Source organism: Sitophilus oryzae, unplaced genomic scaffold (assembly GCF_002938485.1).
Source record: "Sitophilus oryzae breed Bouriz unplaced genomic scaffold, Soryzae_2.0 scaffold_1227_pilon_pilon, whole genome shotgun sequence".
NCBI lineage: Eukaryota > Metazoa > Arthropoda > Insecta > Coleoptera > Curculionidae > Sitophilus > Sitophilus oryzae.
Window position 1 is genome coordinate 288,255 of NW_022145868.1, and position 16,459 is coordinate 304,713.

The 16,459-nt window shown below is 34.1% G+C and overlaps 1 protein-coding gene across 7 annotated transcripts in view; it reads right to left on the minus strand.

Moving 5' to 3' along the window:
• Positions 1 to 721: 721 nt before the first annotated feature.
• LOC115874103 overlaps positions 722 to 16,459 on the minus strand; it is a 59,886-nt gene continuing 44,148 nt past the window's right edge. For 2 of the 7 annotated variants that reach the window (XM_030889173.1, XM_030889179.1), the window contains exon 2: positions 722 to 5,616. In XM_030889173.1, coding sequence (XP_030745033.1) covers positions 1,734 to 5,579 — 3,846 coding nt within the window. In that variant the 5' untranslated portion in view covers positions 5,580 to 5,616 and the 3' untranslated portion in view covers positions 722 to 1,733. Of the gene's footprint in view, positions 5,617 to 5,679; positions 5,715 to 7,719; positions 7,833 to 14,028; positions 14,111 to 14,981; positions 15,154 to 16,183; positions 16,420 to 16,459 lie in introns of those variants that run through there. The other 5 variants (XM_030889174.1, XM_030889177.1, XM_030889175.1 and 2 more) reach the window with 5 other exon arrangements.

A 16,459-nucleotide genomic window follows, 5' to 3' on the forward strand; every position in this document is an offset into this window, starting at 1 on the left:
AAATTTTGCATCCCCCTGTATAAGACGTCTTACTTATTTTATTACAAATTATATATAAATCACAGATTAATTATAAAGCTTCATTAAGAACCTTGGTTTACCGAGGTTCAATTAGAAGTTTATAGCAATCAGCAATTATTATTAGATTTTTGCAAGAGTGTTGCAGATATATTTTGTTGTAATTGTATTGATTAAAAAGTTTTTTTCAAGTTAAAAGATTTAACATTTAAATTCGTGTTAAAGTAACAGCAATTTAAATTAATTAACATGAAAAAGAGTGCCAGAATTTAAGTAGATTGAAGATTGCTTCTCTGATGCTGCAACTTTGGAACTATTACCATTTAAATGACTGAATTGAAAGTGGACTGTCTATACGCTGTGCGCTTTTGTCGACTCTTCTCTAGACATCCCAATTAAAATTTAGGACGGAAGCAAGGAAATTATGCATCCAAATAACATAGAATTCCAAAAATTCACTCCCTGGGGAACAAAATCTCGGAAAGCTTTGAAATAGTTTATAAATAATAGAAGAAAATGTTTTTATAAACTGTTATGTTTCTAGTTTCTAGGAAAAATTACTTTTATTAGAATTCCTTTGAGATAACATTAGAATTATTTATTTAAATTGTACTGTAGTCAGTTTTTAGAAAAGTAAACAGCATCAAAACCTGGAATTGAAAGGCTACTATAAATGATAAGCTAATTAAATAAAACGACAGTATTATTATGGTAAAACAATATATTATTATAATTTATTATCATAAATTACAGTACAAAATAGTTTTTTTCAATATTTACAAAAATCACTTTCTCAAAAAATTTAATGGTAATAAAATATTACTATACTTTTTAATATGGATATTTATAAAAATATATGACAATTCGTTTCATAAATATTTCATGATTAGTTATAAACCCTATTTATACACAAGCACAACATATAAAAGCATACTTTATAATACTGGATTTGACAAACACAAAAAAATAACTGTTAAAAGTTTGAACAGCAGCATCAATTCAAGATTTTGAGCTAGTAGAGAGGTAAAAGTGTATTTCATGAAGGCTGGATTGTATTTCAGTGTTTTAAGTCATCTAGGTATTAACGTTATCGATATTTTTGAGATAAACAATTAATAATATCTTATCTAAACATGTATGAAGGTACCCAAAGCAAGTAAAACAAAGTTTCTTTAAAAAACATACAAATAATTTTAAGGATTTTTAGTTAAGAACAGTTAGAGCAGCTAAATTACTTAATACCAACGCTTAGGTAAAATTTACAATAACGAAAAAGAATCAATAAAAAATCGTCAATATATAAAATAAAAATATAGTTTTTAAACCAGAGAAAATATTATATTTTTACATGCATATATTTTGTAATTATTTTAATTGACTTACGTTTTGCTTTTTGATTCACTACTTATTTGATTGTTTTGATTCACATTTTGTTTTATTTTTAATTTTGTATTTTAATATAACAAAAACTAAACACGTTTAGCAAAATTATTTGCTACAAAATAAAAAAAAATATGGCCTTAAATTATCGTATGTTTTTTCTTCTTTTAGAAAAATTAACACGTTGTATTCCCATTCTTCTGTCGATTTTTTGAAAAACATACAGCATAGTTTTGGATAGAAAATTAGCACTTCAAGAAATGACACCACCTGGCAAGAAAGAAACACATTTTTCTTAAAAAGAACCCAAAAATCTACTAGCCCAAATACTTGAATCACTTACCATATAAACCTCGATTATTAGTCTTTTGATTATTGTTCATTATTCTCTGGATTTCACTGATGTCCGAACCACTTTCTTGATCTGAAACAATTAGGTTACGCACTACACCTTTTCGCCCTCTTGGTATCGGTGGTAGAGGTCTATTGTACCCATCGTTATTGTTCAACTGGGAAGACTCAATTCTACCGTATATCCCATCCGGAGGATATGAATGAACAATATTCGGACTTCGATGATGCATGTCGTTAGCACTGGCGGTCAGTCTACTGTTACGCACAAACGGTTGTCTGGTTGGTAGTTGCGAGTAGGAACTTCTCGCTGCCATTGGACTACCTGGATTTGGCTGAAGTTGACCCATTATCACTCCAGTTTGAAGTCGAGGGTTATCCACGTCGTGGATTTGACCGTAGATATCACAAACTTTATTATTTACCGATACCTGTCTTTGTACAGGCCTCCCAGGCGTATATTCTGCGATACTCTGTCGCGAAGAATAAACACTTTGAGGCTGGGAAGTTCGTGAATCGGGACTGGAGACATAACCTCCAAACTGTCCGAAAATTTCGTCGTTCAGAATAATTTCTCTGCGTAATTGCGTCGGTTGCTGAGCTCTGTTAAGATACTGGACTTCCTGGCTTGGATTCGGAGTAGATGACACGCCAGGTCGTATCATGTTGTTATTCTGATACGATGTTCTTCTAGGTCCCATTCTGTTCCTGTACATTTCCTCACCCATCTGTATGGAACCATGCCTAACTAATCTAGGTGCTGGAGCTTGGGATGGTATGGCATCTCTAGGTTGTCCATAGAGGACTTCTTCCTGCTGTGGTATTCTTTGACTGTATAAAGGATTTTGATTGTTCTTGCTAACGTAAAGTTGTTCTTGGCTATAAGGTCCCTCAGCTATCTGTCTCTGAGGCATGTATAAAGGATTTTGGTTGCTTTTGCTTATGTAAAAAGGTTCTCCGTTAGGACCTGGGAGGTCCCTCTTAGAGTTATAGTAAAGTGCTTCTTTTATAGGTTCGTTTCGTTGATTTGTTTGATACTGGTATCGATTATCGTTCGGAATGTTCGGCATAAACACGTCATCACTTCCTTGACTTTGGTTACGGTCAATTCTCCTTTGAGGAGGACTTTTTGTGAACCCATTTTTGGTGGGCCAGGACTGCACGTTTTGATCGGTCGAACCAGAAAAACTAACCTTCCTTTTTAACGTGTCATCCATTGTTTGTTGGACCGGTACGTTTAAACTCCCCCTCTTGAAAATTGGCTTGTACAGACTATCAGTGTTGCTTTCTGTTTTTCTGAAATTAGTACCATCTACCGTTCTACGTTCGGGAGTATTTCTGGTAAAATACTTTTGTTGTTCTTGCTGTTGTTGAAACTGTAACTGCTGTATGCTTCTTGGGTGCATTTGGTGAGTCACTGCCCGATTTTCCGGAATTGCATTGGCATAGAGTCTTCCTCCAGGGCCGGGATTCATTGGGCCCTTCACGTCACGAGGTAAGCTTAAACTTCTTCTTCCGTTTCTGTTTGCAGAAGGAGATAAGCTTCTTGATCTTCTAACACTTGCTGGTTCCTCAGCATAACCATAAGGGTACATGTTTCCGTACTGCATCTGGAGCATATAAAGATCGTAATTTTCCTGATCTTTCATTTTCTTAATTTCTTTCCAGTAGTACGCCTCTACGCTTTTCCTCATATCCTCCTTTTGAGGTGTTTTAGGAGACTCGTTTCTTTTCATTCCCAAGGGTGTAGAAGGTCGAATGGAACCGTTAGTGGACCTTACCGGTGACAGCGAAAGATTATGCATTGAATTATTAGGCGTAGGTGTCCGATTTACTGGAGAATTTATATGGACTTGTGCGTTTGTGATAATTTTGTCTGCGCTGCCCACAGGCGATGCTTGGCTTACCCGATACAAGTTTTCTATTGTACTGGGTGATGCTTGACTCAACCTGTAGTTCTCACTGCCCATTCTTCCATTTTCCATAGGCAATTTAAGATGTTGCTGTCTGGATCCCGGTGGAGGTTTGGCACTTAAATTGTCAGTACTAACAATCAGACTATCCTTGCTAATATTATCAATATTATCAGGATAATCAAGGTCAAGATCAAGCCGTCGATGAGTTGGACTAACATTCTTTGATATCTTTTGAACTGGTACCGGCGACCTTCTTGTTTTTAGCAGTTCTGTAGCAATTAGTTTCTCAGTACTGACGTATTCAGATGGAATAGGAGACCTTACCCTCGGTGATAAAGGTACTATTTCTCTGTTAGGTGGTAGTTTTAACTTCGAGGGTTCCAAAGAAGGTGATCGAGGTACTTTTTGTTGGTCTTTAGGTGAAAAACTAGCCCGGCTTGATGATCGTTGTGAAGAATTTTCGAGACTATCAAAAACAGTACCATAAGTTTCATTAAAATTCGGTCTGTTCGGTGCTAAATTCCTTGGGGAGTTCATTGTTTGATACGGACTGCTGTCTGTTTGAGACATTCTAGTCAAACTTTGCTGTGGAGATTCTCCAGGAGACCTGGGATGGACATTTTGGTACGGATTTGGAAGAGCTCTTTCCGAATTTATAGGAATTAAAGCTTTCGGGTTTACCAACCGTACGTCTTGTTTGGTTTCTAGTAATCTAGGAGGTGTGTCTCTTCTGCTATCGTTAATTCTGGTCAGCGAGTTGGCGTGGTTTCGTTCTTCGATGTTGTTTGTATTTGTTTGTTGTCTTTGCTGGTTAGGTTTAAAAGATTCGCTCTGATAAGGATTTGATCTATCCGACTCAGAAGTGCTAGCTGAAGAACTGGTATCGATATATTTTCGAATATCTGGCATATGCATATAACTATTGTTAGGTTGATGGTTTTTGATTATGGGTTTGTCCATGGTAGTATACCTTTCCTTATTTGCGGAGTTTGAAACATGACTAGAAACATTCTCAAAACTTTCTTTAAACTTGTTGAATTGGTCTATGTGTTTTTGGGCGTATTCTCGTTCGAGTTGTTGCTCGACGTATGGATTAGGAACTTTAGCATCACTGTCGCTTCTTTGAAGTTTCACTGTCGAAGGGTTTTGTTTGGTTGAATAGCTATCACCACCGGTTGTGTGTCTATACGGTGACTGCCGGGTAAATGTATGACTCTCGTTTTGAAAGTTTTCACTGTACATTCCGGCATTGTCTTTGTTTTGAGACTTGTTCTTCTCCTCGCTTTTTTTCTTCCTGTCTTTATTGCTAAAGACCGAGAAAATTCTGCGGAAATTGTTCTTCTTTTTCTTCTCCATATTCGGGTCCAGAGTAAAGGCCGACAGTTCTTCCCTGATTTTCGCAATACTCTCTTCAGAATCGGAACGTCTAACTATAGTCACATATTCCTCTTCACTAGAAAGATCCTCTTTTCTATCTGTCAGATGGTTCGAGTTGACATCTTTACGACTCTTGTCTATGTTTAAACTATACCTCGCCGGTTTCTGCTCTTGCTTATTAGGCAATATCACTTGACTTTTCGTGACCTTAGATCTTCGAACTTTTGGAACAGGTTTTGGTTTGTTTGGTTCGAAATTTTCTTTAATTCTCTCCACTGAACTGTCACGGTTCGAAGATGTATTTGTATTTTTGTGAAGTTTCAAATAAGCGCTCTTATTTATTGAGTTCTGGTTGGTATTTGGGTTACGTCGTAAAATCACTAAATCCTCACTGTCAAGTTGATCACTATCCTGTTGAAGTTTGGACTGGGCTTGCTTTAAGTTGGAAAGCAAAGAAAAGATGGTTTTCTCCTGAGTTTTGTATTCAGTAGAGGTGGTGTAGGATGGTGTAGTGGAAGCCTGGTCTACTGCAGCCATGTTGTTGCCTCGCACTTAACTTTGGATTGGTTTCCCCCTGAAAATAAAGAAAATATATAAGTTAAAAGTAAACAAAAGTAATCTAAAAATAAAGCCTTACATAAATTTTGTCGATATATCAAGATAAAAAGTTCGATGTAGAATGTCGTTAAGTATTTCTCGGATATATCCTTTGCGGAACAAATATCTCCATTATCAGTTTTTTATCAGCAAGACATTTTAGCAAAGTAAATATGAGATAAAAATGGATTTGTACGAACTAAGTTCTTGAACATCAATTAATAAGTACACTATTAATTTAAAAGAGCGATAAAAGTAATAAATAAGTATGTTTTATAGGTTTCTAAGTACTATTATTTGGATTAAATTGCCTAATAGTAAATTAAAATAACATTTTTATGTATTAAACATCGTAAAAGTTGTAAATATCGTAATAATGTAGTCACTCTAATAATATAATATAGTATATCGGGTGAACAAAATTATATTTCGAACTAATAAATAAATGAAATTTGGGTACAATATATTACATTTTTTTAAAATTCACACTTTTTGTCGGTTTTGTTTTGACATTTATCTGGTAATTTTGAAATTACGAGAAGAATTTCAACTACGGAAGGTTTGTAAAATAATATACAAGGTGTTTCAAATAAAATAAGGAAAACCTCAAACGTTGATGTCTTATTAAAAATAGTTTGAGAATGTCAAATAATGCAATATTAACAACGGTCAACAGTGGCAGCAGGCCACTAGATTTAAAGTAGAACATTATTATTTTTTCTTTATATACCAATATCTTCCTAAACTTTAACTTTGACCCAACATCTATACAGGGTGAGTCTTAAATAAGTGCAAATATTTTTCTTCTCTTCTTATCGCGCCCTCTCCTGCTGAAGGTTGGCGATCCAAATGGCAATTGTGGCTCTCGAAAATGCAGCCCGGAAGATTTCCACAGACGAGCGTTCAAACCATCTCCTCAAATCTTTTAGCCATGAGTTCTGGCGTCTTCTTACTGATCTTTTCCCTTGCCCTTTGCCCTCTATTATGAGGCGCAGTATTTCGTATCTACCACCTCTCATCACATGACCCAGGTATTGCATTTCTCTTTCCTTGATGGTGTTCAGTATCTCTTTTTGTTTCTGCATACGCTGGAGTACTTCATTGTTGGTGATCCTTTGTACCCATGAGATTCGCAGCATCCGTCTGTATATATACATTTCGAAGGCTTCTATTCTCTTCTCGGTCTGTGAATCCAGTGTCCAGCTCTCACATCCATAGAGTAACACAGAGAAGACGTAGCATCTGGCCATTCGAGTTCTGAGATCCGCACTGAGGTCTCAAATATTTTTAGGGGTGGCATATTTCGCGACCTCAGAATTATATTTATTAAATTTTTTTTTGCCATTTTTTTTCCCAAAAATTTGGATTTTTTTTCAAAAATTTTGGTAATTTTTCTAATTTTTAGTTAAAAAACATACTACCTTGATACCAAAAATGAAAACCAAGAAAAGATCCAGTGGTTGTCAAAATTTAAGCCAAAAAATCTTTTTTTTTAGTTTTCGAAGTAAAATATCTCGGATATTTTGGACTTTTGAAAAATGGTACAGAGAAAATATGTTTCTTTTATCGAGATCTACCAGCCCTGTACCAAAATATTTGCACTTATTTAAGACTCCACCCTGTATAATACCACCCTTTATTTTTACAACGAGTCACCCATTAAAGTGTTTCGCATTTGTTTTGAAATACCCTGTAGTATAGCATTTATTTATAATGTTTTAAGTTCTTATATGAATTTAATATTTTAAATCGATTACATTAAATGAATAAAACTGTATCTATTTATTTACATATATCTACTCTATCTACACTTTTATCTGTAAAATACCACACTTTCTTAAGAAAATACCGTATGATCGAAAAAACGGCGTTCAGTTGGCTTGGAAATATCGATGATATTCTCCATATAATTTTACATATTACAAGAAGACAGCGATCTTCATTTCATAGCCATCGCTGACGCCGTTTTTTTTTCGATCAAATTGGATTAAGGAATCCCTAATACTATATTTGTGATACAATTATCTAGAACAATTAACAATAGTACTAAATATCTTTTAAATACATTCTAATAACTTACATGTATATGTTTTTAAAACGTTTTATATCTCATTGTACTAGACACAGTGACTAGCAATTTAATACTGTAGCTTTTCTGCTGATATTATAGTAATTTGAGGTACTGTTTTTTTCTCTCCTCTGTTCTCGGTTAAGAATAATTGCACATTATTTGGCCAGAGAGCGCCAAGGTCGCGCATTATTTAAAACAGAAAACTTGTTTGTTCGTCCGTAAATTGAACTTGCAAATTAGTCCGAATTTAAATTAATAGGACAAGGGTTATCACTTAACTGTTTATTTTTGTTAATTTTTGTCTGATTACAATCTCCTTTAATGAGCAATTATATAATGTATTAATAAAAATTGTTTTTATCGGTAAGTTATTTATGCAAAATATTTATTATTATGATATACAGTAATGTAATCTATACCGGGTGTTTTTTGCAAAAGTGGCTTGTCCCTATAACTTTTTTATTTTTTCTGATAAAAAAACAAATTTCGTATGTTAGTATACCGGGTGCGTCTGAAAAGAAGTGCGTCTCAAAGTCTCTGATAAAATTTAATATAAGTTTATTACTAATTCATATGTATATATTAGTAACGTATGTATATCGGTTCTTTGCTTTTTTTCTTCTTAGTTCATTTTTCTTTACTTCTTAGCCACTGTACCCTATAAATCTGGCAATGTAGGTACTCAACATTTAAAAATATACAACAAATTCTATCCTTATCAATAACGATAGAATAACAAGACTGATGTTAACAAGGCTCAAGCCTCTTTCATCCTCATCCTCATCCTCTTTCGTTAAATTCTTTGAAATCCCCGATAAGCAGGATATTTACAGTTAAAATTCAAGGTGAGGAAGACAGCGTTGCTCTAATTATCTACCTTTCGGTCGCTGATAAAAATAAGTCAGACAGACAGTTTTGAGACACGTTTATTTATCGAAGATTATCCACAACTTCTTCAAGGGAAACACGGTAAACTTTAAACATCCATCTATATTTAGCCGTTCGACGGATGATTTGGTATAGCCGTTCACTTTTTTATTGTTGTTGCAAAGGCCTTTTGTTTTACATCTCGGTTTATATGGCATGGGGATGTATAACCAGAAGTATACACATTATTTTTGTATTTTTTTTAGAACTATGAGATTTGGCAAGTCTTATACTGCAAGTTCATATAAGGAAAAATCTGAAAACTATACATTTCTTTGAAAACTTTTTATATAAAAAAATTAACCAAAAAAAATACACTGCACATAAAATTTACTTCTACTGACATTAATGGGTAATTATTCTTCTTCTCTTTTTATTGTTGTGTTAGGAAATCTGGATCAGAGTTCATTAGCTGCTATAAAAGTTAATTAACAACTGGGAAAACTAAAAAAAAAGATCCACTAGACAACGATAGTAAAATATATTTCAAATGAAATCTCCCACGAAGTAATGTTCAGATACGGTTTAAAATGCAATTTTTGAATTCCATCAATTCTTAACCTAAAAAAAGTTTAATAAATTTTATTTCAACAGACGTAAATGATCCATTATTCCTCCTAATTTGTTCCTTTCTTATGTTCAGATAATCTGACTATTTAATTTATGACTCTACGGCTCTAATAAGAATTTCCAAAAACTGGGAAACGTAGATAAAAAAACAGCCAGTTTTGTCTACTTAATCAATAACAAGCTTTATTTTATTCTACGATTTTCTTAAACTGAAAAAGCCGTTCATAAATTTTATTAGAACTGACGTTAATGAGCAATTATTATTCTTCCTAATTTTCCCATTTTTCGTTCTCAGACAATCTAGATAATTAATTAGATGTAGTTAGAGTCGTTAAGCACTGGAAAAACTAAGAAACATCTATAAGGCAGCCACAGCGAAACATTTTTCAAATAAACTGCGTTGCGAAGTAATGTTCATTCAAGGTTTCTACATTTTTAAAATATATTTTCTTCATTTTTAAAAATTAATAAATTTTGCCTACATTTCAATCAATTAAACTTTTAGATACGTAATCGAAGGCGCGATTTTTAAATTCAGTGTTGATAACGATAGAGATATTCGCGCCGGGCTGACTAACTGGAATTTACATTTCGTTCTGGGGATTCAGGTGGTAGCTCTGCTGTGAAAAATGTCAAATTGCCGCATTTATTTATTTATTTCCTGACATTGTTGTTCGTTTTGACACTTTAGTTTTGTATTACGAGTTTTTGGTTTAAATAAATAGTGTTCTGATACTTCAACCTTAAAAATGTTTACGAGCAGACCTTGCAGTGGAACGTTGTTCTTTTTAGAACCTCTTTTAGTGCGAAGTGTACAATATAGCTTAATAACCGTAAAAAAGGGGTCATGCAGACGCGTCCCCGTCGCGATCCTGGGTACTGGCTAAAACCTGTAGCTGATTCTGCAACCACCAACTCAGCATCTATCTATCTAGCTAGGAAGTAAAATGTCAAGCAAGAGAGATACCAACCGGTCCTCATCAAGACCAGCACTGACCATCATTTCCTTAAATGTGGAAGGACTATCTGGCGGAGATGTGCAGGAGGTTGAGTGCCACGCACTATGCCTACAAGAAACACACAGAGGCCCTACGGACCCTAGACCTCACATATCGGGTATGACCCTGATAACCGAACGACCACACGAGCAATATGGCAGAGCAGTTTTCATCAGGAAATATATGGCGTTGGGAAGTTCGTTTAAGTCAGTAGCCAATAACATCGAGACACTTACTGTCGTTTTCGAAAATCTCGCAGTCACATCCCTGTATAAACCTCCGGCATCACCTTTTAGTATCCCAGAATTTGGTGCCCATGATACCTTCCGACCCAAATCAAGGGTTATTATTGGAAACTTTAACAGCCTCAGTGTGTTGTGGGGCTACGGAGAGAAAAATACAGACGGGGAGAGGGTCGAGTCATTTATGAAGAATATCTCAATGCTCAAGCTTCCGGCATCTTTCAACAGCGGAAGATGGCGGCGAGGTTCCAATTCCGACCTAATCTTTGTCAGTGATAACATCAGACAACACTATGTAAAAAAGCTTCTGGAACCTATTCCACATTCTCAACACAGACCCATTATGCTCCAAATTAGAGCAATAATCGTTCCATTCCGCAGACGCTTCAACTTTAAAAAGCGAATTGGGAAGGTTTCAGGGATGAATTGGATGGTGGTATTCAAACTATCGAGCCAATATCTGATAATTATAACACCTTTATAGAGAACATAAAAACCATTTCTAGAAAGCACATCCCGCGTGGCTGCCGAACTCAATACATTCCAGGTTTGGATCGGAATCAGAGTAAGCTCTACGACGAATACACGGATCTGTATATGCGTGATCCTTTCGCAGAGGAAACTATAAACTTGGGTAATAGACTGTCAGAAGAGATTGCTATCTTATCACCAATATCGATATGAAACACTCTAGCCGACAAGCATGGAAAACACTAAGAAAGGTGAACAACGACCCAACTGCCCCCCAAAGAGATACCAAGCGTAAGTACGAATCAGGTAGCCTACCAACTCATTGTGAACGGTAAGTCAAATGGGAAATAACACTCCACCTTACTAGAATAGAACAGGAAAATAACGAGTTCAGCCAACCTTTCGCAATAATTGAACTAAATGCAGCTATAAACGATTTAAAATTAGGGAAAGCCGCTGGAGTTGACGATTTGGTAAAGAACATTGTATAGATCTTAATAATTTAAAATTAATTAAACAAGTCTCAAATTACAAGCAATTAGATGCATATGAAAGCATCAGAATTAATAAATGTAAAGATAGTATGAACAGAGACAACGGTCCAATTCCTTCAAGTTCTTTGTTCCTACTACTCTAGTGGCGGAAATCTAACTGTTACGCTCAGTGGGCTCTGACTCGGTTGGCTAGATTTTGCCACGCCCACTCGGTGCCCACTGAGCGAGTATATAAACGCTCAACTTGTAGATTGTACTTTAGTTTATAATCATCTGCTGATGATGCTAACATGATTAGCGAAACGCGCGTCCAGTGTAAAAGTAAAAGTGTTTTGGTGTATTGTGGTGATTTAGTGTTTTTATTTTGTTGAGTTGAGAAACGAACAAATAAAAAAAACCGTAAAAAACACATCGCAACTTTATTAGAATATTTTGAACGGGAAAGCGGTAGTAATGGCACTTTATGTCCCTTAAGTGCTGTTAAGAATACGGTGAGTTTTGTTGATGTAAATAATAACTGTTTAAATTTATTTTTGTTTACTAAAATCTTTTAATTAAAAGAAAATATATAAAAGTGGGCAACACTGTGCCGGTCAAGTTTATTTGGTGTGAACTGTAGGTACTGTTTTATGTTTCGAAAATTAAATTCAATTTTCCTTTCTACAGTTACTTATAGAAACGTAAATCACACGAAGTTCATTTAAACTCCCGCCAAAAATAAACATCCGGTTGTATTATTCTCGAAACAACACGTAATTTAAGTCAAAATAAAGCTCATATTCTAGCGATAACTCGTAGTGAAATTTACGAACTCTCGAACAGTTCAACACGGCTCCAATTTATATTTAATGCACATCAGAATTGGTGTAAACAAATTGTTATTCATGTTTTGATATTTATTTGTTTTTGAAATATGAGTGTATTTACTATATTTTTAATTTTAACATAAAATTCTAAAAATATGTTTCCTACGTTCTTTTGAAGTTAAACATCACACAAATAATATAAAATGTATACTTTACTGTATAAAGCCCCGTTTACACAGAACGTTATACGTGTCGGTTTTGCTTGCCAGGCAAAACGGAAGACCGTCTAGAGAAATGACGGTAGTTGTCTAAAAAAATGTTTTTTTTTTCTTGACATTTTCCGGAAAATACTGAAAAACTTTTGAGTGCCGCTTGTTTACTTTATAGTGCTTTGAGAGAATGCAATGTTTCTATCTCCTCCGTTATCCCCATTCTGTATATTTATAAGTAGTTATAAATTCACATTTTCAAACTTCTACAAAAAATACTTAAATTAATTTTATTCACTGTAGATTTTTTAATCATTATAGATTATTATTAAGCATAGTGCAACGTCTACTATATTTTAAATACCTTTTTTTCAGTTTAGGAAACTGAAATAATGAAACTAAATAATGAACAGTCATAGCAGCTTTTCAACTTTTGAGCGCCCTCTGTTATAAATGTAAATATATTTCAATGTTTGACCTACACTTAAACAGATCAGCTGATTGATTTTTTAGGTTATCCAATTCATTTGTCATTTTACTCAAAACTGTAAATCTCTAACAAAACTAAAAAAATAGGCAAATGTAAGGTAAGCCTGTAAAAATACTGTTATTATTCAAATAGAAATCAATCAATTATTTTGGTGTTTATTCCTAAAAAAAGAATGTGAGATAGAAAAAACAATCGATCGATAATTACATCGATCTGCTATTCCCGCTTAGTCCCGTTTTCTAATGTTAGGTAAGTTTTTTACTTTTAATCTGAATTTTCCAAGTCGTTTTAAATATTTCTAGTCGATGTGTCAACACTGGACGTCGAACAAGCTGAGATTCTGGTAATTGCATGGTATTTGCGGCTGATTATCGATTGCTGTCGGCGGCTCTCAAAATGTTGCCCTTATTTTCTTTACATTTTCAAAGTTAAGTAACTTGGTTATTATAAATTTATTTAAAAATGGTAAAGGGAAAATATGTTTCTTTTGGTCTGATCTACCACCCTTTAAAGTTGTACTTATTTCTGTCACACTCTATCTAGAAAGAGGGTTTTACTTGACACGTTTTGATTGATCAGGTAAGACTGACATGTAAAAAGTTATGTGTAGACGAAGCTTTAGATTACAATACAGTTACTGAATTTATAAACGAAAAATTTAATAGATTTGATTAAAATAATTATTTTTCGTGGTGTATCCGTTATTTGGCGTTATTTATAGAAAGTGCAATTGTATCATCTGTTTTTTATAGTTTACCATAACCTAGGATTTTTATGTTGTCTACAGTAGATAAATTGTGCTTGTATAAACAGAGCCGGGATGGAACATAATTAGTACCAAGAAAAATGTTGTAATCGTGTAAACAAGGTTTACGTTTTAACATGTGTGTAAAGTTACATATATATACGATAAGGTTTGGATGATAACAGGAATCCGTCTAATTTTAGCATATTTTTTTATGAAAACCGTTTATAATTTTTATTTAAAGCACTTCTAAAGCACCGTCTACACATAAAGTTTTACTTGTTAGTCTTACTCTCCAGCCAAAAAATGTACTAAGTAAACCTAAGTATGACCCATTAAAATTTGAAATAATAAATAATTTCATACCTTTATTAAGTTGTGGTCATGTTATACTATATTGATAATAGCTTGAAGATGTCGCATCTAACTAACTAACTAAATGATGATAAACTAACTAAATCGGCAAATAAAATGCAACTTGAAAGAAATCTTTGTATTGCTTAGATTATGTGAAATTTTATCTTATCTCGTATGTAATACTGAGAAGGATACTTTTTAAGGACTTATTAATTTGTTAAATAGGCTTCATAGTACAAACCTAAATTCCATAAAATAATAACTACATATAAATTAATATTCAAATAAATAATTCTCGGAAAATGTTTATAGTGATGTGAAATGAGTTCTTCACATGTTATTAAAACTATTCTTATACTTAAATCTGTGCTTTTTACAAAATATAAAATATGTATATGAAAAATAATATTTGAATCTGTTCTCTCATCATGTAAATTTACTTATTATTTTTAATAAAAAACATGAATAATATTAGACCAGTTATGTCTGTGTTAGGTATACTCTCTTCAGTGCAAGAATATAATTTATGATAGTGACAGAAGTTACCTGTTATTTTAATTTAAAATTACATTTTTTTCTCATTTGTCAAAGACTTCAATCTAAATTTAACATTTTTTTAAATAAAATCATATTTATTATTGATGTAGCTCTATTAATATGTGAGATTTAAATAAAAATATCAATAATAAGTCAAATATATACCTACAGATCATTCAAATTCGATAAAATAAATAAATTGTAGTAAATGTAATACGATTATTTGAGTTTTGTTATTGAGTTATAAAAAAATGATTAAAAATCTGATTTAATAGAGTCTTATTTTTTTATTTGTATAATTGTTAATATGTTATTAATGTTTGAATTGCAATTGAACAAATCTGTTATTTAATCGATATATTTTTTGTTAATATTGCTATCGATCTCAAGAAGATAACACAACAAATTGCATAATGTAATCTTACCCTTCGATAAAGCTATCCGATTTATTCCAAAAACACGCTGCCATGTCACTAAACCACTCAACAAAAGATAAGGTAACCCTTGAACATATTAAAATGCTTCAAAACAGATTCGAAAAATCTAACAACATACAAAGCGCAGCGGCACGTTCAAAACAAAAAGCTTAGAGACGCTCAGCATGCTCGCAACAAATGTACCACACGTCGCGTCGCAGGAACGTCTGAATTCGGCTTAAGTCACGCCTGTACCTTTAATCTAGAGACGTGCAAAAATATCGACATATCAAAAATATCGATATTTTTAAATATTGTTGTATCGATAGTATTTTTGTTTACAATGTACTTATATTTATATTTATCTAAATACGAAAACTAAAATTATTAAATGATTTTTTTTTAAATTTGTTTTTAAATTGAGATATTGTAAGAAATATAATTTAGGACTTTAATTTTTTTTTGTAAAAAAGGCGTCTTGGTTAAAATCGCTACGAGTAATGGTTTTCGAGATATTTGGAATCTAAATTACCAATTCTTGTCATAATTGACATAAGTTAAACATGTTGAGGGCGCCACAATCGCTCAAAAATTATGTGACTGTGGCGCCCTCTGGCGGCCAATATGCTGAAACTAAATTTTTAGTTCGGCATTTTGCCGCAAGAGGGCGCCACATTCGCTCAAAAATTATGCGACTGTAACACCCTCTGGTGGCGAAATGTTGAAACTAAATTTTTAGTTCAGCGTTTTGCTGCAAGAGGGCGCCACATTTGCTCAAAAATTATGCGACCGTGGCGCCCTCTGGTGGCAAATGCTGAAACTAATTTTTTAGTTCAGCGTTTTGCCGCATGAGGGCGCCACATTGGCTCAAAAATTATGCGACCGTGGCGCCCTCTGCTGGCAAAAATTCTGAAACTAAATTTTTTGTTCGGCGTTTAGCCGCAAGAGGGCGCCACACTCGCTCAAAAATTATGCGACTGTGGCGCCCTCTGGTGGCAAAATGTTGAAACTAAATTTTTAGTTCAGGGTTTAACCGCCAGAGGGCGCAATCGTCCAAAAATTATGTGAAGGTGGCGCCCTCTGGCGGCAAAATGCTGAAACTAAAAATTTTTAGTTCGGGGTTTTACCGCCAGAGGACGCCACAACACTGTGGTATATTACATCGATATATTATTTAAAAATGCCCATTCCTACTTAAGTCACGCCTGTACCTTTATGTGCCTCCGCCTGCCGTATGTAGATCGATTTTTTCTCTACGTCACTTCTCGGTCCTGAGATGGTCCTGAGACAGAGACGGGAAAACGGCGAAATGTGCCGCGTCTGGCTAAGCCATATTTCCTTAGGATATCCTGTTGTCGCGAGGAGGGTGGGCGTCGGATCTTGCAGATTTAGCACCTGGTGACTGGAATTAGCATCGGAGTTGATGCGTTCGCGAGGCGCACATATAAACTGTACGCTGATAAGTCGATTTTTTAGAAGTGGGAGTG